Source organism: Euphorbia lathyris, chromosome 1, assembly GCF_963576675.1.
Source record: "Euphorbia lathyris chromosome 1, ddEupLath1.1, whole genome shotgun sequence".
Classification (NCBI taxonomy): Eukaryota; Viridiplantae; Streptophyta; class Magnoliopsida; order Malpighiales; family Euphorbiaceae; genus Euphorbia; species Euphorbia lathyris.
In genome coordinates, this window is record NC_088910.1 from 112,522,064 (window position 1) to 112,549,675 (window position 27,612).

At 35.0% G+C, this 27,612-nt stretch overlaps 2 protein-coding genes, 1 long non-coding RNA gene and 1 pseudogene across 3 annotated transcripts; 3 read left to right on the forward strand and 1 right to left on the reverse strand.

The window, feature by feature from the left end:
- The first annotated feature begins 471 nt into the window (after positions 1 to 471).
- Positions 472 to 7,764, forward strand: LOC136210656 (LEAF RUST 10 DISEASE-RESISTANCE LOCUS RECEPTOR-LIKE PROTEIN KINASE-like 2.1). Its single transcript, XM_066002019.1, has 2 exons — positions 472 to 1,410; positions 6,506 to 7,764. The coding sequence occupies exons 1-2, from the start codon at positions 552 to 554 to the stop codon at positions 7,693 to 7,695; spliced, it is 2,049 nt and encodes a 682-aa protein (XP_065858091.1). The 5' UTR covers positions 472 to 551; the 3' UTR covers positions 7,696 to 7,764.
- A 7,502-nt stretch (positions 7,765 to 15,266) lies between these two features.
- Positions 15,267 to 24,302, reverse strand: LOC136210657 (uncharacterized). The gene is made up of 3 exons (XR_010678139.1): positions 24,112 to 24,302; positions 23,609 to 23,735; positions 15,267 to 15,354 (listed from the first exon to the last, which is right to left on the reverse strand). It is a non-coding gene; the product is annotated as an uncharacterized lncRNA (long non-coding RNA).
- On the forward strand, positions 15,405 to 18,578 carry LOC136210651 (subtilisin-like protease). Its single transcript, XM_066002014.1, has one exon. The coding sequence runs from the start codon at positions 16,063 to 16,065 to the stop codon at positions 18,370 to 18,372; it is 2,310 nt and encodes a 769-aa protein (XP_065858086.1). The 5' UTR covers positions 15,405 to 16,062; the 3' UTR covers positions 18,373 to 18,578.
- LOC136211150 (subtilisin-like protease 4) lies at positions 20,658 to 23,089 on the forward strand (annotated as a pseudogene).
- Positions 24,303 to 27,612: the final 3,310 nt, after the last annotated feature.

A 27,612-nucleotide genomic window follows, 5' to 3' on the forward strand; every position in this document is an offset into this window, starting at 1 on the left:
TAAATAGGTAGTGAGGTTGTGAGTTTTGTGTGTGGAAAAATTGAGTTAAAGCTATATAAGTGATGTGAGTGAGTTCTTGATGAGAGTTGTGAAGAGTTATATATTCTTGTAAAATCATCTTTCAATAAATCTTATTTTTATTAAAATTAAGTCTTCCATTATTAACAGATTCTAATGACCACGTAAATTTGGTCATTCACCATTAGATCTAAACGGATTAAAATTCTAAAGTGAAGATTCAAAACATCGTAAGACTTATATTTAATCCGTCTAAATTTAATGGTGAATAACCAAATTTACGTGGTCATTAGGGTCCATGTGAACGCAACTGAGTGTAACGCGGGATATACCCTTAGATTGTAGAAGTGACCAAGGTAACAAGATTCAGCGTATTGAAACCTATTGTTGTGAAGCTTTAAATGAAAGTTGAACAGGTATAGTCAACAAAGACGTGTGAAGTCTCCTTTCAAGACTGATATAAAGAATCTGGAAAGCTTGTTATTTAAAAACTTGCCAATTATACCAAAATTCCCATCTCATATCAATGAAAAATGCAAACCAATCTTCTCTGTATCATATCTTTCTTCATTCTTCTTTCTCCAGATCTCCAATTTGTACACCCGCAGTCACAGAACCGCGACCCATATCAAAGCTGCAGCGCAACATTTAACTGCGGAAACATCACAGAAATAGGATATCCTTTCTGGGGATCAAACCGCCCGGAGTATTGCGGCCATCCAAAATTCCACCTTAATTGCAGTAATCAAACAGCAAAAATCAAAATCCAGGAATTGAATTACAGAGTTCTTGACATCAACACCAACTCCAAGAATCTCAAGGTCGTAAGAGAAGATTATATAGGAAACATATGTCCTGAACCCCATGTGAATACCACTTTAGATTGGAAATTCTTAAGTTACGCATCGGATATTCATAATATAACTTTATACTACGGTTGTCCAACGAGTCAATCTACAAATTTTACCTGCAATGATAGCAACGGCGGTTTAGTTGTGACACGAGATTTGGGTAATTCGAGTATATCCTATGGTTGTGTCACCACCACGGCGCCATCTACAAGTCCAAAAAGGGAACTTACAATGTTTACCTGCAATGACAGCAGCAGCGGTTTCGTTACGAGGGGTAATTCGACTCCGATAAGCTACGTTGGATCTTGCACAACAAAGGTGTTAGTTCCGGCTACTGAATCAGCTATTGAGCCATTGGGGACATTGACAGTGGATAATTTGGTGGGAGCTCTAGATCAAGGTTTTGGGTTGCAATGGGATGTAGATAATTCGATTTGTGAGGCATGTTCTTTATCTGGTGGAGTTTGTGGTTACAACAACTCATCGTTCACTTGTTACAACAACAACTCATCAAATCAGACTCGGAATCAACCCCAATCAGGTTCTGTCCTTTTCTTTCATTCAACTTGTTCTTCAGCTATCTCAACTTACTTAGGTTTATGCTATTCTTCTATCCAATCACTCCTCAATTTGTCCACAGACCAACCATTCTTTATCTATGTTTATTTTTTAGTTAATTATTTATATAAAAAATTTACACCTTAAAATATAAACACACCACATCACTCTCCAAATCAGAATTTACTTACAATTTTGCTCTTTGAAAGAAAAAAAAAAAACTAATTTTTAAAAAAAAATGGGCTTTTGTAAAATGTCATTTTGTAAGGGTAAAAGATAAATTTGAGGTCACTAACCAAACACTTAAAACTCTCCTTTTTAAACTGAAAAGACAAATATGAGCATGAAAAGGAGCTACCAAACGCACCTTACTTTTTAAATTTGTGTAAATCTGCTTATTAACCCATAAAATGTATATAGGTTAAGAAAGTTTGAAGGGTTAATAGATAAATTTTGAAAGAGGATTTTAGAAAAGTTAAAATATAGATTTTAAAAGATTTTAGAAAATTAAAATGTATATATTTAAAAATGTTTAAAGGTTAATAGAAAGTTTAACAAAGTTTGAAGGGTTAATAGATAAATTTGAAAACGATTTTAGAAAAGTTAAAAAGTTAAAATGTATATATTTAAGAAAGTTTAAAGTGATTCAAAAAAAAAGTTTAAAGGTTAATAAATACATTTTAGAAACTCCATAAAGGGGTAAATAAAAGTTTTTTCAAAGATTATATGACCTATTTTTTTTAACACAAGTACATGATTAAAAATATATTAAACCAAAAATAATATTTGGGGTTGGAAATACATAGTGTTTTTAGTGAATTTTGACGGGTTGGTAGACTTTTGACATGTTTGATTCAGTTGTTAGCTAATAACTATTGCTGTTTCTGTTAGCTATTTGCAGTTGCAGTAAGCTGTTTGCTGTTTGTTATTAGCTATTTAATTATTAGTGTATGGTAAAATTATATTGAACGGCTGCTGTTAGTATTTAAAATGTCTAATATAGACATGTTTTAAATTAATCAATAAATAAATTATAAAATAAAAAATTTATAACGCAACAAAATCTTGTTTTTTCAGTAATTATGTTCTAAAAATAGAAACAATATTATAGAATTATAAAAAAAAGAAATAATGTTAAAGAAGAAACATATTTTGTAGAAATAAGATGGATAATTTCGTCAATAACAAACAACTACAAACAACTGTTTATGAAAAGCTCCAAAAAAATGAGCTTTTCGTGAAAAGTTTCAAAACGCCGTGGTTATATAAACCTAACCAAACACTATATTTTCTATGGTTTGGAGTGAAATGTTAAACATTCATCCGAAAAGTTGAAACAAACACCCACTTAAAATGGAATGAGTAGAAGTCTTTGTAAAAAAAAATATTAAAAAATTAAATAAATAAATAAAAGATTTTATTTTTTGAACAAAGAGTTGAAAAGTCTAATTGTCTTTTCAAAAAAGAAAAAGTCTCTCTATACATATATATATTAGATAATATTTATTTTCACTAAAACCTTTTAAGTTTCACTTTGGTGCTGTTTGATAAAACTGAAAATTTAGTGCTGGAAAAATAACTACTGAATTTTCAGTACTGAATATTATAAGTGATGAAAATTTTGAGTGATATAATTATTATAAAAATATTAGTTGATAATGTTTAACTTAAAATATTAAGTTAAATATTAAAGACTTACTAAAATAAGTGCTTTTTAACTTAATTTACTAATTTAAGTGGTGGAGAAATAATTGTTATCAAACACACTTAAATTAAATAAGTACTTAATATTTTAATATAAGTTATTAAGTGAGTTATCAAACAAGGTTTTCCTCAACCATCCCTTAAATCTTCCAAATTAATCATTTATTTCCTCAACCAGAGAAAAATTAAAAAAAAAAAACCTTGTAAGCGCTTTTTTTTTTTGGATTTTTTTATGGAAAAGCGTACATTTCATTAAAGAAAAAATACAGAATGAACACGAGAAATAAAACCTCATATAAATATAGATTAAAGTTAGCATAAGAATCAGATCCATAAAAAAAAGTAGAAAAGACCACATAAGACAATAAAAGGAACATCTAAAAAAATTATAAATCACTTACTGCTCGTAAATCCACATATAGAAAAGTACCTGCAATCTAGTCTTCTTTATTTAAGACATTTCGGGCATGTGGATCTAAGTCATTTCTACTGCAACCACGTAGATTTAATGAACCACTAAACCTTAATCCTAACATTTCGGGTTATAGGGACATAAATGGATCAGTAAATGGGTCAAACCCCGTTTACTCTATTTACTCCTACACTCATCAACCTAGTTTTATTTTATAAATTTTTTTATTTATTTGAATTTTATTTTGCAATAATTATAAAACTACGTTACAATTATTATTTAATTTAATGGATTCTTTATTTTCATACACTTTTTAACTCATTTTTATTATGTCTTTTCCATTAAAAAATAATTTCTTATTTTTGAAACTCAAATAACTTAATGTCTAAATTAAATTTTAATTTATAAAAAATATAAAAAATTTAAAACTAAAAATAAATAAATAAAATATTATAATTTTTTTTAGAAACTAATGTTTAACCTATATAAAATTAAATATATCTACTATTTTTACGATGGACACTTTTAATCTTTTAGCAGGCCCATCAAAATGACGATATTTTAACGTGCTGGAGGTTAAATTTTTTTTAATGGGCTGTACTTTGAAAAATTACCCAAATCACACGATTAAAATTAATGGTTTTTAACCATTATTTCAATGGTTAACAAAAAAACAACGGTTAACCATATTTTTTTTATCAAACCTAATATAATAGTTAACCAAAAACAACAATTAACCATATTTTTATCCAAAATATAATAGTTAACCAAAACAATAGTTAACTGTAATTTTTTTTATCTAAATCTTTAAACCAAAATAATTTCTCAATACATCCCTAACCCCATTATATTTGTCCATGAAAGTAAATTGCCTCCTATACTTTTAAAATGTTCAATTTACCACTGAACTTGTTTAGGAGGTGTTTGGCTACTCATTTTTTTTCTTTCTCATATTTATCTTTTCACTTTAAAATTGATTGCCTTTTATAGCTAAAAAGTAGCTTTAAAAGCAGAGAATCTCTGCTTTTTGAAAAAAAAAACGGTTTTTTCCAACAGCAAACAGCAACAATAAATATTAGGTAAACCAAACGGACGTTGATGTGACCTATTAACCCTCTTAAATCCATGTGAAAGAATAAGTATATATTTTGAAAAAAAATGAAATGTTTATAATTTAAACAAGTTTGGATGCTAATAAATCATATTAAGAAAGTTCAAGAGTTAATAATACTTTTTTATAAGTCAATTGATCATTTTAAGCAAGTTTTTAAGTTAAATAGAATTATTTTTTAAAGTATAAGAAAGCAATTGACTTTTTTTAAACAAGTATATAAGCTAAGATGTATTAAACTTTTTAAATATCAAAATAAAATTAATTCTTCCAACATAATTAAAATTTATATTCAAACATAACTTAATTGAATAAATATTCATAATTGATATCCAAACATAATTATTTTTTTTGGTAATTAAAAGTTTAGGTAAGGGTAGTTCTACCCACTCTTAAAGTTAGAGCAAACCACAGACCTCGATAAAGATTTACATTGGAATTTACAAATTACAACAACAAAAAATTTGTTCTAGAGTCTTTTTTTTCTTTTATATATATTTATTTTACTTTCTCTTTTGGTTTACTTTAAGGGGTGTTTGGTTGGGTTAAAATACACCATGGAATGGGAATAGAAATGAGATAATCCCATTCCTAATGTTTGGTTTACTAATCCTAATCATGGAATAGGAATTGATTCCAATAAATCATGGAATCAACCATTCCCTCTCTCACCCATGATAATCAAGTTGATTCCTACATTTATTTCCCATTTTATTGGTTTTTTTTTATCTTTCATTTTATCCATCACGTTTTTTCAATATATTAGTTACTATTTTTTTTGGAACAATTAGTTACTATTTACTAGTTATTTTATTTATTTTTTTAAGTTCGATCTTCTTATATTTTACTGGAAGTTATATTAATAATATGTTTTTAATTAAAAAAATTTCATTACAAATTTTCAATGTTTTTTATATTAAATTGATTTTTTTATTTTTTTAGTTTCTTTATTATGAATGATATTTCTAATTTTATCTAATAAATTCGTCTCATTTCGATCCCGATATCAAAATTCGAACCAAACACTTTTGGTAGTTGGATTCCGATTCTGGATTAAACCAAACAAAAGAAATAAATATGCATTCCGATTTCAATTCCGTAACATTCCAATTCCGATTCCAATTCCGATTCCGCAGTTTGAACCAAACGCCCCCTTAGTTTTTTATATTCTGTGTTTTATTTTTTTTAGTTTTTGATAGAGTTCCACGCGTCTTAAGACCATTAATAATTTACTCCTAACCATTTTTAAGTTGTTTAGCTTAACCCTAACCATTATAATTTATATTAATTAATAAGTAAAATAAAAATATAATATATATAATAATATAAATGGTTCAATTAAACGAAACCGTCAGTTTTTTAAAATAAAAAATAGGCTTAATGTATATTCATACTCTTAAATTTGGTAAGTTTTGCCCACTGACACCCTGAATTTTTAAAATGAATTTAAAAACCTATCACATATCTATAGTTGGCTCATTTAAACCTCCTGCATACAAAATCGTTGATATGTTATCTTTTGATAGATGAGGTGGCATGTGCGTGTTATAAAAAAATAAAAAAAAAAAACGTGTGAGTTCGTTCTGTATGTCACATTGTCTGTCATAGATGACAGATCAATGATTTGTGTGTAGGGGTCTGAATGAGCTAACTATATAGGTTTTTAAAAATCAAGGCTTTTAAAGCTAACTATAAGTGTGTTATATGTTATTTTAAAAATTTAGTATGCCAATAGGCAAAACGTGCCAAGTTTAAAGGTGTAAATATACATTAAGCTTAAAAAATATAAACCGTTATAATCAACATATACAAACCTAAAACCGTATTCATCGATTCAATTAACCGGTGCAGGGAACAAACGTCTTCGCACAAACGTCTCAATAGGAGTGAGCATTGCATTTGCCACACTCATTGCTTCATTGGGATGCTATTATTGTTTCACGAGAAAACGAGGAATCTGGAGAAGCAACGACAAAAATAAGGTTGTAGAGGATTTTATTATGAATTATCATTCTCTCATGCCACAACGTTACTCATATTCAGATGTAAAGAAAATAACCAATTCATTCAAACATAAGCTAGGCCAAGGAGGATTCGGAGGTGTTTACCGTGGTAATCTGTCCGATGGCCGGCCTGTTGCAGTGAAACTTCTACTAAAATCTACAGATGATGGAGAAGATTTCATTAATGAAGTTGCAAGCATCAGCAGAACTTCACATGTAAATGTAGTTACTCTCTTGGGGTTCTGCTACCAAAGGACTAAAAGAGCTTTGGTATATGAATATATGCCAAATGGATCTCTAGACAAGTTCATCGGCCATCAGGATGAAAAAATGTCTCATTTAGATCAGAAAACACTGTTTGAAATTGCAATTGGAATTGCAAGAGGTTTAGAATACTTGCATCGAGGTTGTAACACGAGGATTGTGCATTTCGACATTAAACCTCACAACATACTTCTAGACAAAGACTTGTGCCCTAAGATCTCAGATTTTGGGCTTGCTAAGCTGTGCAAGGGAAAAGAAAGTATAGTCTCAACGTTCGGTGCAAGAGGAACTGCTGGGTATATAGCTCCTGAAGTGTTCATGAGAGGGTATGGAGGAGTTTCTTACAAGTCTGATGTGTATAGTTATGGTATGATGATTCTTGAGATGTTTGCTGGAAAAAGTGTTGTTGATAGCGAGGGAACGCAAACCAATAGCGACGCTTATTTTCCTGATTGTGTTTATAAGTATCTTAAAAGAGAAGAGATTGATGAGAATATGAGTGATGAAGAAGAGAAAACAGTGAAAAGAAGGATGATAATAGTAGGACTTTGGTGCATCCAAACAAATCCAACAAATAGACCATCAATGACTAAAGTAATTGAAATGTTGGAAGGTAATATTGAGTCCTTACAGATTCCACCACAGCCTCGCCTATTTCCTTCAACTAAGCCCACTGAATTATTATCATCATCATCATCAAGCTATCTGCACTCACAATTAGCTTATGAAGATGAGATTTTGCCATTATCTCGACCTGAATTGGCATCAAATTAAAATTGTAAGAAAGTAGCCAAAGTTATTATTAGACTTCATTTGAAAATGAAACTATCTTTCTCTGCCTTCTGCCTTTTGTGTATGCCCAGAACAACCAACCAATCATATAAAAATGCAGCACAAAATTTTGAAATATAGCATGAGTTTTGTTTAGCTGTGGAATTTGTAGGATTAAAACATTTTGAGGCAAAAATAAAATGTCCAAATGCTATAGGTAAGAAAAAAAGAAGAGAACGTTTAAGAATGGTGAGGTAGGAAGAGAGAAGAGAAGAATAAAGTAAGAGAGAGAATAGTAGATTTCATTAATTCTCAAGATGATCTGGTAGTACAGATTTCCTTCTCCATATTGCAGGAGAGCAAAACAGTTACAAGTTGTACTATGACAGCTGGCATAAGATGCCAAAATTAGTTAGCTCATATCCTAACCTCTGGCTATTAGGGAAAAGAAGAAACAACTAACTGCATAAAACAATAATAACAAACATAATAATAATAACTCTTAAAAGAAAATAACTAACTGAATGGATAATAACCACTTCAGTCCTGCAACTTTAATTCTTCTTATTTCTACGTTTGTATGTGACAATACCTCCTCCTTTACTACATTCTTGTCCCCAAGAATGAAAAAAGTCAGGAAATTGAGCTGCAACCGTAGCTTGATCTTCCCATGTAGCATCTATGACTGGCATGCCTTCCCAATGAATTAGCAACTGAGGAACTGCTTGATCATTAATGATTGCATTTCTGGTGTTAAGAACCTTAGCTGGCTGAATGATGAACTCACCAGAATTAGTAGGAGGTAGTGTGGTTAGGCAAGTGGTAGGAGAAGAAGGTTTCTTCTTCAATAGAGAGATGTGAAAAACATCATGAATTTTGCAAGTAATAGGCAATTTTTTTTTTTTGAAACGCAAGTAATAGGCAATTTGAGTTTGTAAGCCACTTTGCCTATGCGTGCAGTGATCTGAAAAGGACCATAATAACGAGCACTGAGCTTGAGTGAGCTACGTAGGGCCACTGTAACCTGTCTGTAAGGTTGCAACTTCAAATAGACCCAGTCTCCAACTGCAAATTCTCTATCTGTGCGATGGAGATCAGCATTTTGCTTCATTCTGTTCTGAGCAGTTGTTAAGCACTCTTTAAGATAGCTATTCATAGTATCCCTCTCCTGGAGCAAGTCAGCCACAGCTGGAACTTGTGTAGTGATCTGAGGCAGTATAGGAAGTCTGGGAATGGTTCCATACAGGGCTTGGTAAGGGGACATCTTGATGGCACTGTGATAAGTGGAATTATACCAAAATTCTGCTAGGCTCAACCACTTAGACCATGTTTTAGGTTTCAAAAAACACATGCCTCTAAGGTAATTTTCTAAGCATTGATTCAACCTTTCTGACTGACCATCGGTCTGAGGATGGTAGGCACTGCTAAAGTGTAGTTGAGTGCCCAAGAGTTTCAGCAGTTCTTTCCAGAAGATCCCAGTGAATATCCTGTCCCTGTCTGAGATAATGGAGCATGGCATCCCATGTAATTTGAAAATATTGTCAATGAAGACCTGAGCCACTGTAGCAGCATTGAATGGATGAGAGAGCTTTATGAAATGTGCTCCTTTTGAGAATCTATCCACCACAACTAGGATAGTATCATAACCATAGGACTTAGGTAATTTCTCAATGATGTCCATGGCAATATCCTGCCAAGCACCTGATGGAATTGGAAGGGGTTGCAAAAGACCAGGATAAGCTGAGTTATCCACCTTGCACCTTTGGCAAGTGTCACAATTAGAAACCCACTCTGTCACTGCCTTAGATAAGTGAGGCCAGTAGAAGTGTTGTTGAACCCTTGTCAAAGTGCCTTTGATTCCTGAATGCCCCCCAATTGGTGAATTGTGACACTCAATCAAGATCTTGGCCCTTAAGTCGGTATGAGTTCCAATGTAGAGCTTGGAATGGTATCTGAGTAGGCCATTGGTGAAAGTGAAACCAGAATGAGATGTTGGGGCAATAGTCAATTGTTGAATTAGAGAATCAGCATAGGCATCTCCATTGTAGGATTCCTGAACCTCATGTAGCTAAGTAGGCAAGACCATGGTGATTGCCATCACCTGTTGATTACTCTCCAATTTCCCTTCTTGTTGGCGAGAAAGGGCATCTGCCACCTTATTTTCACTTCCCTTCTTATACTGGATAGTATAGTCTAGCCCTAAGAGCTTGGATATGCCTTTATGTTGTAAATAAGTGTGGAGTTTCTGCTCAAGCAGATGCTTGATGCTTTCATGATCTGTCTTTATGATGAACACTGAATGCTCTAAGTAATGTCTCCAGCTTGTGCAAGCCTGCAAAATGGCTAGCAATTCCCTCTCATAGGCTGACAGTCTTTGATTTCTAGGCCTTAGTGTCTTGGAGAGAAAACACAGGGGTCTCCCATGTTGCATTAAGACTGCTCCTATGCCAGTGCCACTGGCATCACATTCAATGACAAATGGTTGAGTGAAATCTGGCAAGGCCAGCACTGGTGCCTTAGTCATTAGGAGTTTCAGTTGATTGAAAGCATCTTGAGCTGCAGGATTCCAGAGAAAATTGTCTTTCTTTAGAAGATCTGTAAGAGGCCTACTAATGGTCCCATAGCCTTGAATGAATCTCCTGTAGTAGCCAGTAAGGCCTAGGAATCCCCTGAGTTGCTTTAGGGTAGTAGGAGTTGGCCATTGCTGCATTGTAGATATCTTTGCAGGATCTGTTGCCACCCCTTCAGCTGAGATGATATGCCCCAGATAAGCTACACTTGAAGTACCAAAATCACATTTGGACCCCTTGGCATACAACTGATGTTCTCTAAGGACTTGAAAGACTAAGTCAAGGTGAATGAGATGTTCTGCTTCACTATTGTTGTAGATGAGTATATCATCAAAGAACACAAGCACAAACTTCCTTAGGTAAGGAGCAAAGATAGTATTCATAAGAGATTGGAAGGTGGCAGGTGCATTTGTGAGGCCAAAAGGCATGACCAAGAAGTCATAATGCCATGTGTGCGTCCTGAAGGCTGTTTTTGGTATGTCATCAAGCTTCATTCTAATTTGATGATACCCTGCTCTCAAGTCTATCTTAGAGAAGAGCTTAGCTCCTTGTAATTCATCAATGAGCTCTTGTATGATAGAGATAGGAAATTTATGCTTAACAGTAGCCTTGTTTAATTCCCTATAATCAACACAAAACCTCCAGGTTCCTTCTTTCTTCTTGACTAAGAGAACTGGCGAAGCATATGGACTGTGGCTAGGTTGAATGATACCATTTGTCAACATTTCAGTAATGAGTTTCTCAGTCTCATTCTTTTGATGATGTGAATACCTATAGGGTCTTACATTGATAGGTTCAGTACCTGGTTTGAGAGGTATGGAGTGGTCATGAGATCTTTTGGGAGGTAAGGTAGTTGGTGGTTGAAATAGGTCTTGGTAAGACTGAATCAGGTTTTGGTAGGCTTTAGGAACCTTAAGAAGGTGAGAATTAGGTAAAACAAGATCTTGATCTTGCACAGATATCAAAAACAACCTAGAGAGGTTACCCCTTTCCAGCCCTTAGATAGAAGGTGATTAATGGATTTGAGTGACATGGCTTTAAGCTTCACTTCACCAGTTAAACCATGTAACTCAAGTGGTTGTTGATCCTTATAGATTATGAGTTTGTTGTTATCAAAATCAAAGGTTATAGGAGTATGACCTCTCATCCAATCCACCCCAAGAATTAGATCATAATCTCCTAAGTCTAATATTCTAACAGGAAAGGAAAACTTAGTGTTTCTCATGGACCATTGAAAATCATCACATTTAGTACTTACAGTCAATTGCCTTCCATCTGCTACAGCTACAGCAGTTGGTTTGACTTGCAACAAGGGTAGCTTAGCCTCCTCAGCCAACTTCTGGTCCACAAAACTGTGTGTGCTTCCTGAATCGATGAGGATCATGATAGGTTTCTTGTGCACAATTCCCTTCAACCTGATTGTGTTGTGAGTGACCCCTCCATCTAGAGCATTCACTGACAGAGATATGGGCTCTACTTGATCATTGCTTGTCTCCAGGTTGGAAACTTGCTCCTCTTCTGTGATGTCTCCACCTTCTTCATTCTCTTCAGGATCCAGATGCATCACATTAAGCTTCTTAGTAGTGCACTGGTGGCCTGGGAAATACTTCTCCCCACATTTCCAACAGGCCCCTGGAACCTTTTTATAATTCTGAGTGTTGTTTGTAGGTTTAGGTTCATTACCCTTGACAACAATGGCTGTTGAAGTAGTGGCTGTTTGGCTTGGTTTGAATGAAGCTATAGGAGTTGGGTTCCATGGTTTGTTGGTGATGGTAGGTTTATATTGGGACTTGGGTTTTACCACCTCAATCAACTCCTTAATGTGGATTTCTCCCTGTTTTGCTGCCTTAATTACTGAATAAATTTCAGTGTCTTGGTCATACCTCAAGGCAGATCTGATTTCAGGTTTGAGGCCTGTGAGGAAGCTGCTCACATAGAATGAAGGGTTCATAGTTGGAAATCTACGTTCCATTTTAAGTTTTAATACCTCAAATTCTTCCTGGTATTGTAATACAGTTGAAGATTGCCTGAGATTGGCCATCTCTGCCACCACATCTTTGATCTCATTTTCCTGGAACCTCTTAGTGATTTCCTCAATAAACTCCTCCCAACTGGCCTCTTCATTGGCCTGGCTCCAGTTCTTATACCAGGTGTCTGCCTTCCCTTGCAAGTAGATGCCTGCTAGCTCCTTCCTCTTCTCCTTTGCTACTTCAAATAACTGGAAATACTTATGGCATTTACTAACCCAGTTTTCCACTTCAGTACCATCAAAAAAGGGTAACTCACATTTGGGTATCATTTTGTTAGAATAGGGAGGTTTAGGTGGTACTTCTGGTATATGGAGGGTGTTTGGATTTGGCAATATGCCTTTGGTGGGATTCATCGTTCCAGAGGAAGATGGGAATGAGATATGCTGAGTTTGAATCACCTTAGCTATGGCAGAAACAGACTTAGTGAGTTCTACCAGGGTCTGTTGAGTTTGGAGTTGTTCTAGACGGGATTGCGATTGTATTTCTTTAGATGAGGCATGTTCATGACGCAGCTCATCCCATCTGGTTTGCTGGTGTGTTTGAAGATCCAGCATCTGATTCTGTAGAGCTTGAAGTTGGTTGGTGGTGGAATCAGTAACCAGTTTGAGTTGTGCTTGGAGATTCTTGAATTGCTGCTCCAGATTTTCCATGGCTGTGTTTTGTGCTTTAATGGCTGCTCTAGTTTTCTTTTCTGTGTTATTTACCATATAGAAATGGCCAGAGGAAAGAAGAATCTCTGATACCAATGTCAGAACTCAGTTCTGGAGTAAGAAAAAAAGAAGAGAATGTTTAAGAATGGTGAGAATGTTTAAGAATGGTGAGGTAGGAAGAGAGAAGAGAAGAATAAAGTAAGAGAGAGAATAGTAGATTTCATTAATTCTCAAGATGATCTGGTAGTACAGATTTCCTTCTCCATATAGTAGGAGAGCAAAACAGTGACAAGCTGTACTATGACAGCTGGCATAAGATGCCAAAATTAGTTAGCTCATATCCTAACCTCTGGCTATTAGGGAAAAGAAGAAACAACTAACTGCATAAAACAATAATAACAAACATAATAATAATAACTCTTAAAAGAAAATAACTAACTGAATGGATAATAACCACTTCAGTCCTGCAACTTTAATTCTTCTTATTTCTGCGTTTGCATGTAACATTTACCAGTCTTGCAAAATATACCAAGCAACTAGATGCGGTTATACATTTCAATGAGTGAAGAATTTCTAACTTTAAAACGCCTAAATTCACTATTTACAAAATAACAGAAAACATGAAGATCTACTGCTAAATGATTGCGCTCATGATTACATGATTTACTTACGTAATATTTTTTACTAAATCTTAACAGACTGAAATTAAATGAATGATGAAACACAACCCTTTCTCATTAAGCAAAAACAGATTATAACTTTGCTATTTATACCCCTACTATGTATCAGCCTGGTCCACTGGCGGAGTCAGGGCCCAAATCTCAAGGGTTTGACCATGTAAGAAAAAACAAATGAAATGGTACTTAAACATATTAATAAAAATAAAAAATATTACAAAATACAAATTGTATCAGTACATAGTTTTTTTTTTTTAAACTAATGGCTAACAAGTGGCAAGTTACCCCTTCGCAATTTCATATTTTGAAAATTTTGCACAATCACTTCATTTTTTATACGGATAAAAATTATTTTCTCAACGTAACATATTAGACAATCTGTGAGAAAGTCATCACCCATTTTATTCCGCAAATCAGTCTTAATAAGTTTACAAGTTTTAATAAGTTTTTAATAAGTTTTAATAAGGTTACAAGATTTAATAAGTTTACAAGTTTTAACTTCAATTAAAATCTCTAAACTAAATATCATCAATTCAATTGAACTCCCAAAACTAAAATGTAACATATTACCTATTAAATTTAAAATCCTTAAACTAAATATCTTAAATTCAATTGAACCCTCAAAATATCTCATTCAATTCAATAAGCAAATTTAGGAGACTTACCAGACACACTTAAAGTTGAGGAAATCATGACTGTGATGCATTCAACCTATTTTATTCTATAAATTTACGGGGGATTATTCAAATTTGATTAGTTTGGGAAACAAAAATCAACGATCTTTAATTTGTATTTCAGCAACTAATCTTTTCAGTAATCTCTGAGAACAGGAATTGGTTTATGGTAGTTTCCCTGCTACTCATCTATGAATCTGTCAAATTAAGTTATTCCACTGATTGTAGATTGCTGCTGTAAAGAGTCTATATATAATCTCCATGTCTCACATTATGATGTTCTTTCTGAATTAATTATAATTAAAAAAGTCAAAGAAATCTACATTTCTACACACACACACAAAAAAAATATCAACAATAATAATATGATCAAGCAGTCAGCAAATTAAGCATATGACTTTCCATGAAAGGTGTAATATCACATATATGATAAGCCATTACTACCCAAAACATAAATGTCAACAATTTTAAACTGTGGATTAGGTGCAATGGATTTGACTAAAGAAAAAGTAGACAATACCACCACTTGATCGAGAAATGATGGAGTAATGAACTAAATTGTATAAATTGTCAAATTTTTAAGATAAAAGACCAGTGACGAATTCAAAATTCACTAATATGGATGCTTTGAAATGTTCACTTGTAATTTACGAGTGCTCAATGGACATTTTTAGGTATTTTTTATAGAAAATTAGAGCTTCACACAGTTTCTACGGAATTTTTGACGTTTTAAGGGCTTTATACTTTATTTTTGCTTTCATAAGGTGTATGGCCATATGTCAGTTGTCAAAAAAAAAAAATGAAATAAAATAAAAGGATTGCAGGTTTAAGTATTAAAGGGTTTGAGAATCCTAAGATACAGCTTTCAGTACATATATACCAGCAATGTAATATCGATCTTACATTAATTAATATCTAACATAAGTTGCATCGCAAGTAACGAAATCAGCAATTAAGATTGATTTGAGTGATTAAGAGCTTCAAGTACTTGGAACTAGACATCTCGAATTAAATCCTAGTGTACGGATAAGGGTGGCGATGGGGCGGGAAATCTCCCAAACCTGTAAGAATCTGAACCAATGTGGATGAAATCCGCGAAATATTTGGGGATGGGGATGGGGACAGGGGATACATCCATGTAAACAGAAAAATGATAATTGTAAGATGATATTTTCCATATATATAATGATTTCATTTCCGTATGTAGAAGTATATATTGAAATCATCTCTCTTATTTGCAAGAACTATATCACACAATTATACGATTTATTATTTCCTTTTATGGTTGGTGTACAGATACCTCATCTTCATGTAAACAAATGCAATTGCTTAGTGAACAAATTGACAAGCATTGTAAGCATTCTTGAAGTAGTAACTATGTTGCACATATTGATGTCAGAAACATTCCAACATTAATAATTAATTTTTTTTGGAATGGAGATTCTCCGTCACCTGCAACGACCCGTGCTAGCCGGGGATGAGGACGAATAAATCTCGGGGATTCTCCCAATCCATCCCCGCAAGTGCCAGGGGCGGAATGGGGAATACATTGCATCCCTCCTCGCTCCGTTACCCCCCTATGTACGGATAAAATGACTGAAGAGTCTCGATTAATAAGATAAATTATCAAAAGAAAAATAATGGACGGCATTTCCACTCTAGGTACGTCCAAATGATAACTTCAATGTATTTACTCTATGTTTGTAAATGAAGCCACCAATGGTCAAACAAGAAAGACAAATTAATAACCACAATTCCAATCTGTCTGTATGGATGCCGGCCATAGCCATTTCTATTTAAACAGCTACACAACATCTTACTACCTCAAACAAACCCTTCTAGTTTTTCTAGTAATTACTATGGAAAACACAAGTTCCAAAACATTAGCAACTATGTTGCTAGCAATCCTTGTTACTCTTACTTTCATGTTTACCTCCTCTCTAGCCAGTACAGACGAAAAAACATATATTGTTCTTCTAAACAAACCAGAAGGTGTATTGTTCACACAATCCGAAGATTTAGATAGCTGGTATCAATCATTTTTACCAGTTACTACATTCGGCTCAGAGCAGTCGCGGCTAGTGCATTCTTACCAACATGTTGTGACAGGCTTTGCTGCAAAACTTACAGCAAACGATGTTGCAGAAATGCAGAACAAGGATGGGTTTGTTTCGGCCCGCCCCGCAAGGATGGTTCCTCTACACACAACACACACACCTATTCTTTTGGGTCTACAAAAAGATTTAGGATTGTGGAACCCTTCGAATTCCGGCAAGGGAGTGATTGTTGGACTTATTGATAGCGGAATAACAGCTGATCATCCTTCTTTTAGTGGTGAAGTAATGCCTCCTCCACCGGCGAGATGGAAAGGAAAATGTGATAACGCAACATTGTGCAACAATAAACTTATTGGGGCGAGAAACTTCGCTCTTAATAGTAATAACACAGCGGATGACTTCAGACATGGGACTCATACAGCTAGTACCGCAGCAGGAAGTGCTGTTCAAGGTGTTAGTAACTTCGGGGAGGCGAATGGCACTGCTATTGGCATGGCACCACTCGCTCACTTGGCGATGTATAAAGTTTCTGGCAGAGGTAGTGAGGCTGGTGAGAGTGAAATATTGGCTGCAATGGATGCTGCAATTGAGGACGGTGTTGATGTGCTTTCGCTTTCACTTGGAATTGGTTCTCAGCCGTTTTATGATGATGTGATTGCATTAGGTGCATTTGCAGCTATTAGAAAGGGAATCTTTGTGAGTTGTTCAGCAGGGAATTCGGGGCCTGATAATAGTTCGTTATCGAATGAGGCACCATGGATTCTAACCGTCGGAGCAAGCACAGTTGACAGAGCTATTAGAGCAACTGTATTACTTGGAAACAATGCAGAGTTCAACGGCGAATCTCTTTACCAGCCGACCGATTTTCCAAAAACATTGATGCCACTTGTTTATGCAGGTGCAGTCACTAATCCATCATACTCATCATGTGAGCCAGGATCATTGAAAAACGCTGATATCAAAGGGAAAATAGTATTATGTGAGGGAGGAGGGTTTGATGATATTTCTAAAGGCCAAGAAGTGAAAGACAATGGCGGAGCTGCGATGATTGTAATGAATGATGAGTTCGCGGGCTTCATTACAACACCAAGGCTCCATGTTCTCCCCGCTTCACAAGTGAACTACGTTTTAGGATCAGCAATAAAAGATTACATAAACTCGACATCGTCTCCAACAGCTACACTCTTGTTTCAAAGAACTGTAGTAGGAGCTGCAGTGCCTGAGGCTCCACAAGTTACTGATTTTTCATCAAGAGGTCCTAGTCTAGCAAGCCCCGGGATCCTGAAGCCTGACATTATTGGTCCTGGATTTAGAGTTTTAGCAGCTTGGCCAGTTTCAGTTGACAATACCACCAACAAATTTGCAATGATCTCAGGCACATCAATGTCTTGTCCTCATTTAGCAGGCGTTGGAGCTTTGCTTAAAAACGCGCACCCTGATTGGTCGCCTGCTGCTATAAAATCTGCCATCATGACCACTGCTCATTTGACCAACATTGGAGGCAAGCCTATTTCTGATCAAGAGTTCGTTGTATCTACAGTCTTTGACATGGGTGCAGGCCATGTGAATGCAAATGCAGCAAATGATCCGGGTCTTGTCTATGATATCCAACCTGAAGACTACATTCCATATCTATGTGGGTTGGGGTATACCGACAAAGAAGTCGGACTTATCATTCAAGGCAATGTTGTATGCTCAAACGATTCGAGCATACCTGAAGCTCAACTTAATTACCCTTCATTTTCTATCAAATTGGGATCCACATCAAGAACTTACACTAGAACAGTGACAAACGTTGGGCAGGCTAGCTCAGCTTATGCCCTCGAGATGTCAGCACCACAAGGGGTAGATGTTCAGGTAAACCCTGATACAATTTCTTTCACTGGGGTGAATCAGACAGCTACATATTCAGTAACATTCAGCAGAAATGCAAATTCAAGTGGAACATTCTCTCAGGGATACTTAAATTGGGTGGCTGAGGGACACAATGTTCGTAGCCCAATTGCTGTTCTTTTTGAATGAGCAGGCACATAACTTCAAGATTGATTGAAAATTAAATTGTATTGCTGAACCTTATGGTTCCATCTTCTTACTAATTTATTGTTATCAAGGTGTATTATTTAATTTCAACAAGGCAAAATGCATTTCTTTTGCCCGGTGCACGAATAACATTGTACTTCCGACGTCTCGGATGGATACCATATTATTACTAATGATATCTCCATGCCTCTTCATATATATGTATGATGTTTTTCCTGAATTACTTATGCCCAACAGATTATAATGTGATATGCATTTATTAATTTACATAAAAATGTCAACAAGAATAATGGTGAAGCAGTCAACAAATTGAACAAAGCAACCATTTATCTTGCCATGACAGCTTGATTCCGACATATAAATTTCATACAATCGAGCCATTACCATCCAAAACTTCTCAGATATACAGCTTGACGCATTAAGTCTTTACTTTGCTTTCAAAAGGTCTACGTTGTATGTCATGATTTGTGTAAAAAGACAAATATTAAGGAACTTTTGTATAAAAATACCAAAAATTTGCTAAAATGACAAACACAGTAAATGTTGAAGCAAAATAGAGAAATTTCTTTTCTTTTTTCCTTTTTTTCAGATCTATTTTGCTACAGAGATACTGTCGCTAAAATAAAATGCAATGCAAGTCGCTAAAATGGGCGTCAATTTTGCCGCCACCTTTCGCGACAGGAAAAAACCATTAGTGACCAAATTTGTTAATGAGGATACATGTAATCTGGACCAAAATAAATAAATAGAAAAAAACAAAAACAATTTGAACTGGTATTAATTATATATTTAAAATAATTACGAATTAACTAATACTCCTTTCATTCCTTTTACTTTGTTACTTTTGTTATTTTAAACATTAATTAGTTCTAAAGTTAAAACTAAATATAGTAGAAAATGATTGAATTGCCTTTGTTTTGAAATTTGAGAATTCTAGTAACATTAATAATTATAGAATGAAGAGATAATGGTAAAATTAGGAAAAATAATAATAAATGTCAATAGAAATCTAAAACATACAAATATAAAGAAATTTGGATTTTTTCTCAAAAATGACAAGGAAAAAGGTTTCCGTGCTTCGCTTTTGGAAAATATAAACATATAAAAGAAACTTCAAAAATTAAAATAAGCAGATTGTAACAGTCTGATCCAATACCATGCAAATATAGTCCGTTTTAGAATCTCATACTTTGAGCCTTACGGTTTTAAAATGTGTTTGCATGTATTAAAAACACACCATATTAACGTAACCCTAAATAAAGAATAAAAAAAACCTACTTGTTGGCAGACTTTCAGTTTTCCAATTTCCGGACCAACATGACAATTCTCAGGGATCGAAAAGAATCAAAGAAAATCCATTTTAGCATTGTGAAGAACAAAGCAAAGCATATTTCAATTGAATGGAAGGACATGATCCGTCCTTCCATTCTTTTTTTTTAAGTGGGCTCAAACAAAACCACGTCTCGTTTTGGATCCACTTAAAAAAAATTAAGTTGAAGAGATGAGGGCATTGTTGGAGGAGCCATGGCAGAAAGAAGGGGGTCGGGGGGTGGGAAAACTCCTCCCTGGAGTTTATTTGGCAGGCCGGAGGATCAACCGACCCCTCTGACCCTGATCGTAACAGTCTGGTCTAATACCATATAAATATTGTCCGCTTTACTCTAAAACCAACAGTTTAGGCCTCACGATTTTAGTATTGGACAGACTGTTACAATTGGGGATGAAAATGTCTAGTTTTTATTATTATTAAAGACTTTAGCTAAAAACTCTCTAAAAGATGCAACTTTTCATACAAAATCAGCAAAGGGAATAATAGCATTCAGTAATCAGAGAAGGGGGGCGGCCCGGTGCATTACGCGTCCCCGCTAAGCGAGGGTCCGGAGAGGGGTCCCACCACAAGGGTGTACTGGGGCAAGCCTTCCCTTGCCAAATTTTTTTTTGGCAAGAGGCCGCTCCTAAGACTCGAACCCATGACCTTCGGTCACACGACATTACCAAGTACCTCCAGATGATAACTTTTATGCATGTACCATCTGTTTGTAAATGAAGTCACTAATAATGCTCATTCAAGAGAAGAAAAAAATATATATTAAGGGCAATTCAATCCGTATATTACAACTTCGATGAATGCCGGCTGTCAATACTTACAATTTACATTAGTCTCCTCTAGCCATTTCTATATTAAATAGGTAACAGCTCAAAAAGAACCATCACCATTCTAGTTTTCAAATTATATGGAAAACATAAGTTGCAAAACATTCACAAGTATGTTGCTTGTGTTTCTTGTTACAGCTAATTTCATTTTCAGCTCGTCTCTCGCAATCACAGAGGCATCAGTTGCTTCGCCCAAGAATGAAAACTTGGAGACCTACATTGTTCTTCTAAAGAACCAGAAGGCGTATTGTTCTCACAGTCTGAAGATGTAAATAGCTGGTATCAATCATTTTTGCCAGTTACAACGACCTTTGGCTCACAGCAGTTGAGTTTAATACATTCTTATCAACACGTGGTGACTGGGTTTGCTGCAAAACTTACAGCAGCAGATGTGACAGAAATGGAGAAAAAGGATGGGTTTATTTCAGCCCGCCTCAGAAGGATGGTTCCCCTGCACACAACAGAAACGCCAAGTTTTTTGGGTCTAGAGAAAAATGTAGGATTGTGGAACCCCTCAAATTCTGGCAAGGGAGTAATTGTCGGCCTTATTGATAGCGGAATAGCACCTGATCATCCATCTTTTAGCGGTGAAGGAATGCCTCCTCCACCTGCCAAACGGGAAGGAAAATGTGACAATGTAACATTATGCAATAACAAACTTACTGGGGCAAGAAATTTTGCTCTTGACAGCAATAACACATCAGATGAGTTTAGACATGGGACTCACACAGCTAGCACTGCAGCTGGAAGTCCTGTTGAAGGTGTGAGTTACTTTGGGCAAGCCAATAGAACTTCTATTGGCATGGCACCACTAGCTCACTTAGCGATGTATAGCTAGTGAGGCTGGTGACAGTGAAATACTGGCTGCAATTGATGCTGCAATCGAAGATGGTGTTGACGTGCTTTCGCTTTCGCTTGGTTGGTTCCCATCCATTTTATGATGAGGTAATTGCATTAGGTGCATTTGCAGCTATTCAAAGGGGAATTTTCGTAAGTTGCTCAGCAGGAAATTCTGGACCTTATAATAATTAATTATCAAATGAGGCACCATGGATTCTAACTGTGGGAGCAAGCACTGTTGATAGAGCTATAAGAACTAAGTATTACCTGGAAACAATGCAGAGTTAACGGCGAATCTCTTTTCCAGCCAAATGATTTTTCTTCAACATTGATGCCACTTGTTTATGCAGGTGCAAATGGTAATCCATCCTCCGGATCTTGCAGATCATTGAGCAATGTTAATGTGAATGGCAAGATAGTGTTGTGTGAGGGAGGAGGGTTTGATGATATTTCCAAGGGCCAACAAGTGAAGGATAATGGTGGTGTTGGCATGATTGTCATGAATGGTGAGGCTGCACTTCATTACAACACCAAGGCTTCATGTTCTCCCAGCATCGCAAGTGAGCTACGTTTTAGGATCAACAATAAAAGTTTATATAAACTCGACATCACCTCCAACAGCTACAATCTTGTTTAAAGGAACTGTAGTAGGATCAGAATTGCCAGACACTCCTCAAGTTGCCGTGTTTTCATCAAGAGGTCCAAGTGTATCAAGTCCCGGGATCTTGAAGCCTGACATTATTGGACCTGGAGTGAGAGTTTTAGCAGCTTGGCCAATTTCAGTTGACAATACCACCAATAAGTTTGCCATGATCTCAGGTACATCAATATCCTGCCCTCATCTAGCAGGTATTGGAGCTTTGCTTAAAAACGCCCACCCTGATTGGTCGCCTGCTGCCATAAAATCCGCCATCATGACCATGCTAATTTGAATAATCTTGGAGGCAAGTCCATTTCTGATCAAGAGTTTGTTGTATCTACAGTCTTTGACATGGGTGCAGGCCATGTGAATCCAAATAGAGCAAGTGATCCGGGACTTATCTATGATATCCAACCTGAAGACTACATTCCTTACTTATGTGGGTAGGGATATTCTGATAAAGAGGTCGGCCTTATCATTCAAGGCAATGTTGTATGCTCGAACGATTTGAGCATTCCTGAAGCTCAGCTTAATTACCCTTCATTTTCTATCAAATTGTGATCTACACCAAAAACTTATTCCAGAACAGTGACAAATGTTGGACAAGTTAATTCCATTTACGCCCTTGAGATCTTGGCACCACAAGGGGTAGATATTCAGGTAAAGCCTGAGAAAATTTCTTTCACTGGGGTGAATAAAGAAGCCACATACTCAATAACATTCAGCAAAAATTCAAATGCAAGTGGAACCTTTACTCAGGGATACCTAAATTGGGTGGCTGAGGGACACAATGTTCGTAGCCCAATTGCTGTCCTTTTTGAATGAGCAAGCAACTAGCTAGATTACGATTGGTTAAATAACAAAAATCTCTGCTAACCCTTATGGTTTCTTCTATTTGCTAATTAATTTATTGTACTGAAGGAGTAAATGATTTCATATGTATTATTTCAATAAGCAAAATACATTGATTCTTTAGTGCCTTTCCTGTCTTATTTTATTGAATCCCTTAGTAGCAAAAACATTTAGTGCCCCGTCTTTTTTAAATTTGAACATATGTAGCCTCTTTTTCACCTCAATTAACAGTCAAATTTTACAATAATTTTATTCCGAAGTATATGTACTCTTTGCAAAAATAAGATTTAAAAATAAAAATTATACCTCATTATCATGCCTACAAAATTCATAAATTTCACCTTTTTATATATACCTAGGCAGGCACGGATCCATGATTCAATGATATGGGGTGCTTCATATGATTTACAATATATCATATTGTAAGTGAATTTGGTTGAAAAATTCAAATATAAATTCATTAAAAATAACAAGGTTAAAAAAAAAAAAAAAAAAAAAGTTAACAACTATTTCTTATTAACACTGATGCTATATGTTTGAGAGCGAGAGCGATTAAATGACAATAGCAATCAGAACCATCACTACATCAACTCATAGAGACAATACTAAAGTTGCAAGTTGCAACCACAAAAATGTGTTGTTGACAGTTATCAACAATGAGGCAAGAAGCAATCCTAAGCCAAAGACATTAAACTAAAAGCAATTCATAGGTAAAATTGTTCGATGCCTTACTTGCAGTGGCAGAAACCTGATAAGATTTATTGTCTATCTGTAAAACGATTGACTTGGTGCTTAACGAACTAGCTCTACACAAGTCAATACTTATTGGAGCCTGAGTAGCACCATTTTCACCAGTTGGCTGCAAGACAGAAATCAAAAGAAAAGAAAAAGGATTGTCAACAACAGTAGTTCATACAGTACAAGAAAAAGGATTGAGCATATAAATGGAATTAGTTTTTAGTTGTAATAACTAAACATTTCGATCAAATTTGAAGGAATTCAGCCTTTAGTCGTTTTGAATGCCTTGGAAATTCTCTTTAGGGGAATGCTTGCAAAAGCAATTAAGATGTCGATGCGGTCCTAATCCTACTTAACTTAACCTAACCATGAGAAAGCAACTCATTAAAACTAACTCTATCCATTAATTAATTCCCAACAAATTTGAGTTGAGTAGGTTTCCGAGAGTTCAAACAACTGAACAAAATAAAGAAAAGTGAAAGTAAAATTTGGCGTACCGAAAAACACAGAGAGTCTGACGGAGAAGATAGTAAGTACCTGAGGAAGTAGAACAAATTGGAAGAAGGATTTTGAAGCTTCAATTCGATTTGGTGCGTTCAGCGTTTGGAATATTGATTTGTGTTTGGACATAGGAGGTGGGATAGGGATAAAAAAACACCACATAAGTTATCCCGTCTTTGTTTGGAAGATAGAAGAGCGAGACAGACGAGGGATAAGCTTCTTATATACTGAGTGTTATAAGAAGGTATGATAAACTTCTGTGATTTTAATAGAATGGAAAAGTCTATTTTATCCCTCAAATTAATGTTATGTAGTTTAAAATAGGGTTAAAATAATAAAATGTATTATTTTATCCATATTCCTATAGTTAAAAAAAAATAATTTTTTTTATAATTATATTACCCATTACGGCCGTAGTGGGTATGTTCACAGGAATCCCTGGGATTCCTGTCAACAACAAAATTTATATAAAATAAATTTTAAATTTTATTTTTATAATAATTATTTTTAAACTTATATAATAAAAATTTTAAAATTGATTATATTATAAAAATAAAATTATATCTGTAATGTTAGAGTTAAATTTGTATAATTTCATACATTATGACTAAATCTATATTTCGTTTGAAATGTTACGGTTAAATATTTAGTGCATTATTAACGTATACAATTGTGCAAATTTAACCCTAACGCTTCAAGGGAAGTGCAGATTTAGCCCTAATGTATAAAATTGTATAAATTTAACCCTAACATTTTAAGCAAAGTGTAGATTTAGCTCTACCGTATGAAATTATACAAATTTAACTTTAACGTTTCAAATATTTATTTATATGTAGCAGATTTAGTTTTTTTTAAATTGTCTAAAATATTTTACTGTGTTATTAATATAGTTAAAAAAAATATATGAAACTGCTTCAATTTACCGACAAACTGGTTTAGAATGTCCGATGTAGCTAAATAATAGTCAAACAAGTCTTTTCAAATTTTCGGTAGCGCGTGATTAAGATTTATTTTGCTTAAAAATGTTACGGTTAAATTTGGACAATTTCATATGTTAGGCTAAATCTGTACTTCGCTTAAAACGTTAAGGTTAAATTTATACAAGGGCTAAATTTGTATTTCTCTTGAAACGTTAGGGTTAAATTTACACAATTTCATACGTTAATAATGCACTAAATATTTAATCATAACGTTTCAAACAAAGCGTAGATTTAATCCTAATTTACATTTTAATTAAATTTCTATAAAATAAATAATTTATATATATTTTTATTTTTATTTTAATAATATAATAAAAAAATATTATATATTTTGGGCAGTGGCGTGAAGCCACTGCCCAAAATATATTAGTTGACAGGAATTGATTCCTGTCAACATAGATGCTCATTAGGCGCGGTAGACGCCGTAATGAGTATTATATTAAAAAAAAAATTATTCTTTTTAACTGTGGTTGGAAAACAGCCCCTTTGGGCGAAATATTTTCCAACCACAGCCAATTGAATATTTTTTTATTAAAATTATCCCCTTTAAGGGATTAATCCCAAACTTACTGCACATCTGTCAAGGTTCTGACAACACCATCATGCATTTTGATTTTGACGGTACCAATACCAACAACTTTATAAGGAGAACTCTTGTCCATCAACACAACTCCTCTGTTTACTAATTCATAAGAAGAGAACCAACATTTGTCAAGGCAAATGTGAAATGAGCAAGCAGAGTCAATGATCTATCTTTATCTAGTTCTAGCTGTTGGATTTTCCATAATTTATATCAAGTTAGAATATGGTCCTAGTATATTATATACTTATGTAGTTTGATAAAATAAAACAATAAATGCTATTGGTCAGTTCACGTAAGGGTACGATCAATCATCATGTTTGATTAACCAAAGGGTACGTTGAATCCTATTGGTTCATTAATGAAAAGGTACCTTATGGATGAAGAGATACCTTGATGGAAGGTATATTTATAGAACATAATCAGAATTGGTCCTCTCTCTAACTTATCTAAAAGTCGTTTTCTCTCCATCTAGAAAATCTGTAAAGTCTAAAGGGTTAAGTGAGAGAAACACAATTCTCGTGATTCCAGAAGAACTCGATTATAATTATCATGGATCAAGGTACGCTCTTCTGACTGTTATTAAGTGTTTGTGAAAATCATCTTATTCAAACATCTGGGCAATTATGTTTGTCTAATATTATGATGAAATCTAAGATTTCTAACATGTGGTATCAGAGCCTGGTTTTGAATGGATGATTTTCCAATTATGTTTAATATGTTTATCCGCTGCTTTAATAGTTAAATTTTTTTTATGAACTCTGTTCTACAAATAATCTGATTAACAATTTTTTTTCCTTTTATAAGAATGGAGATGTTAACTCCGCCTGTGAGGGTCACTTGGTGGCCTTTACAGCCGGTCCCAAGCCCGGACAAAGGAGGAGGGTTGCGGTAGGTTTGTGGCGACCAGCGTAAAACTTAGCCACATCTTATGACATGAACCATAATATAAATACCGTTGGGGCGTTCCCTACTCAGCGACGCGCTGCACTTCCTAGACCCGGGTGTAGTGATAAATGTGCAAGGGTTGCTAGGTCGTCGCCCCGAAGCGGCGCGCCACCCCAGGACCCGGGGGTGGTGTCAAATATGCAAGGGTTGCGGGTAAATAAGCTAGTCCACGGTAATGGTAGGGGTAGGGGTAAGGGTAGTAGGTTACGCTTTGGGACATGGAACATAGGTTCTTTGACAGGAAGATTAGCTGAAATTGTAGATGTTATGAAGAGGAGGAGAATAAATATATTATGCCTACAAGAAACCAAGTGGGTTGGAGCCAAGGCTAGAGAGATAGCTCCTTGGGGTTATAAGCTTTGGTACTCAGGAAAGTATAAGGGTAGAAATGGAGTAGGTATTCTTATTGATAGGGAGTATATTGATGAGGTAGTAGCAGTGTCTAGGAAGAGCGATAGAATTATGAGTGTTAAGCTAGTGATAGGGGATGAGGTTGTGAATGTCATTAGTGCATATGCGCCACAAATAGGATTAGATGTGTCTATAAGACAAGCTTTTTGGGATGACTTAGAGGAAGTGGTGCAACAGGTTCCTAGGGATGAAAAAATGGTACTAGGGGGTGATCTCAATGGACACATGGGTTCTAGGCGAGATGGGTTTGAGAGTGTTCATGGAGGGTATGGTTTTGGAGATAAGAATGAAGCAGGAAATGATATTTTGGAATTCGCATCAGCCTATGACTTGAGTATCATGAACACATGGTTTATGAAGAGAACATCCCACTTAGTGACTTATCGGAGTGGCGGTAATGCGAGCCAAATTAACTTCTTCTTAGTAAGGAGTGCTTGGAGAAAGAGTTATATTGATTGTAAGGTGATCCCTGGTGAGAGTACGACAACCCAACATAGAGTAGTGGTGCTAGATTTTCGAAGTAGGAAATGTATAAGAAAACAAACACCTCAAGTAGAGACTAAGATTAAGTGGTGGAA

Coding starts and splice junctions, on each gene's coding strand:
- LOC136210656 (XM_066002019.1), top strand. CDS start 552: ATGCAAACCAATCTTCTCTGTATCATATCTTTCTTCATTCTTCTTTCT. Junction 1,411..6,505: donor TCGGAATCAACCCCAATCAG/GTTCTGTCCTTT, acceptor TAACCGGTGCAG/GGAACAAACGTCTTCGCACA.
- LOC136210651 (XM_066002014.1), top strand. CDS start 16,063: ATGGATGCCGGCCATAGCCATTTCTATTTAAACAGCTACACAACATCT.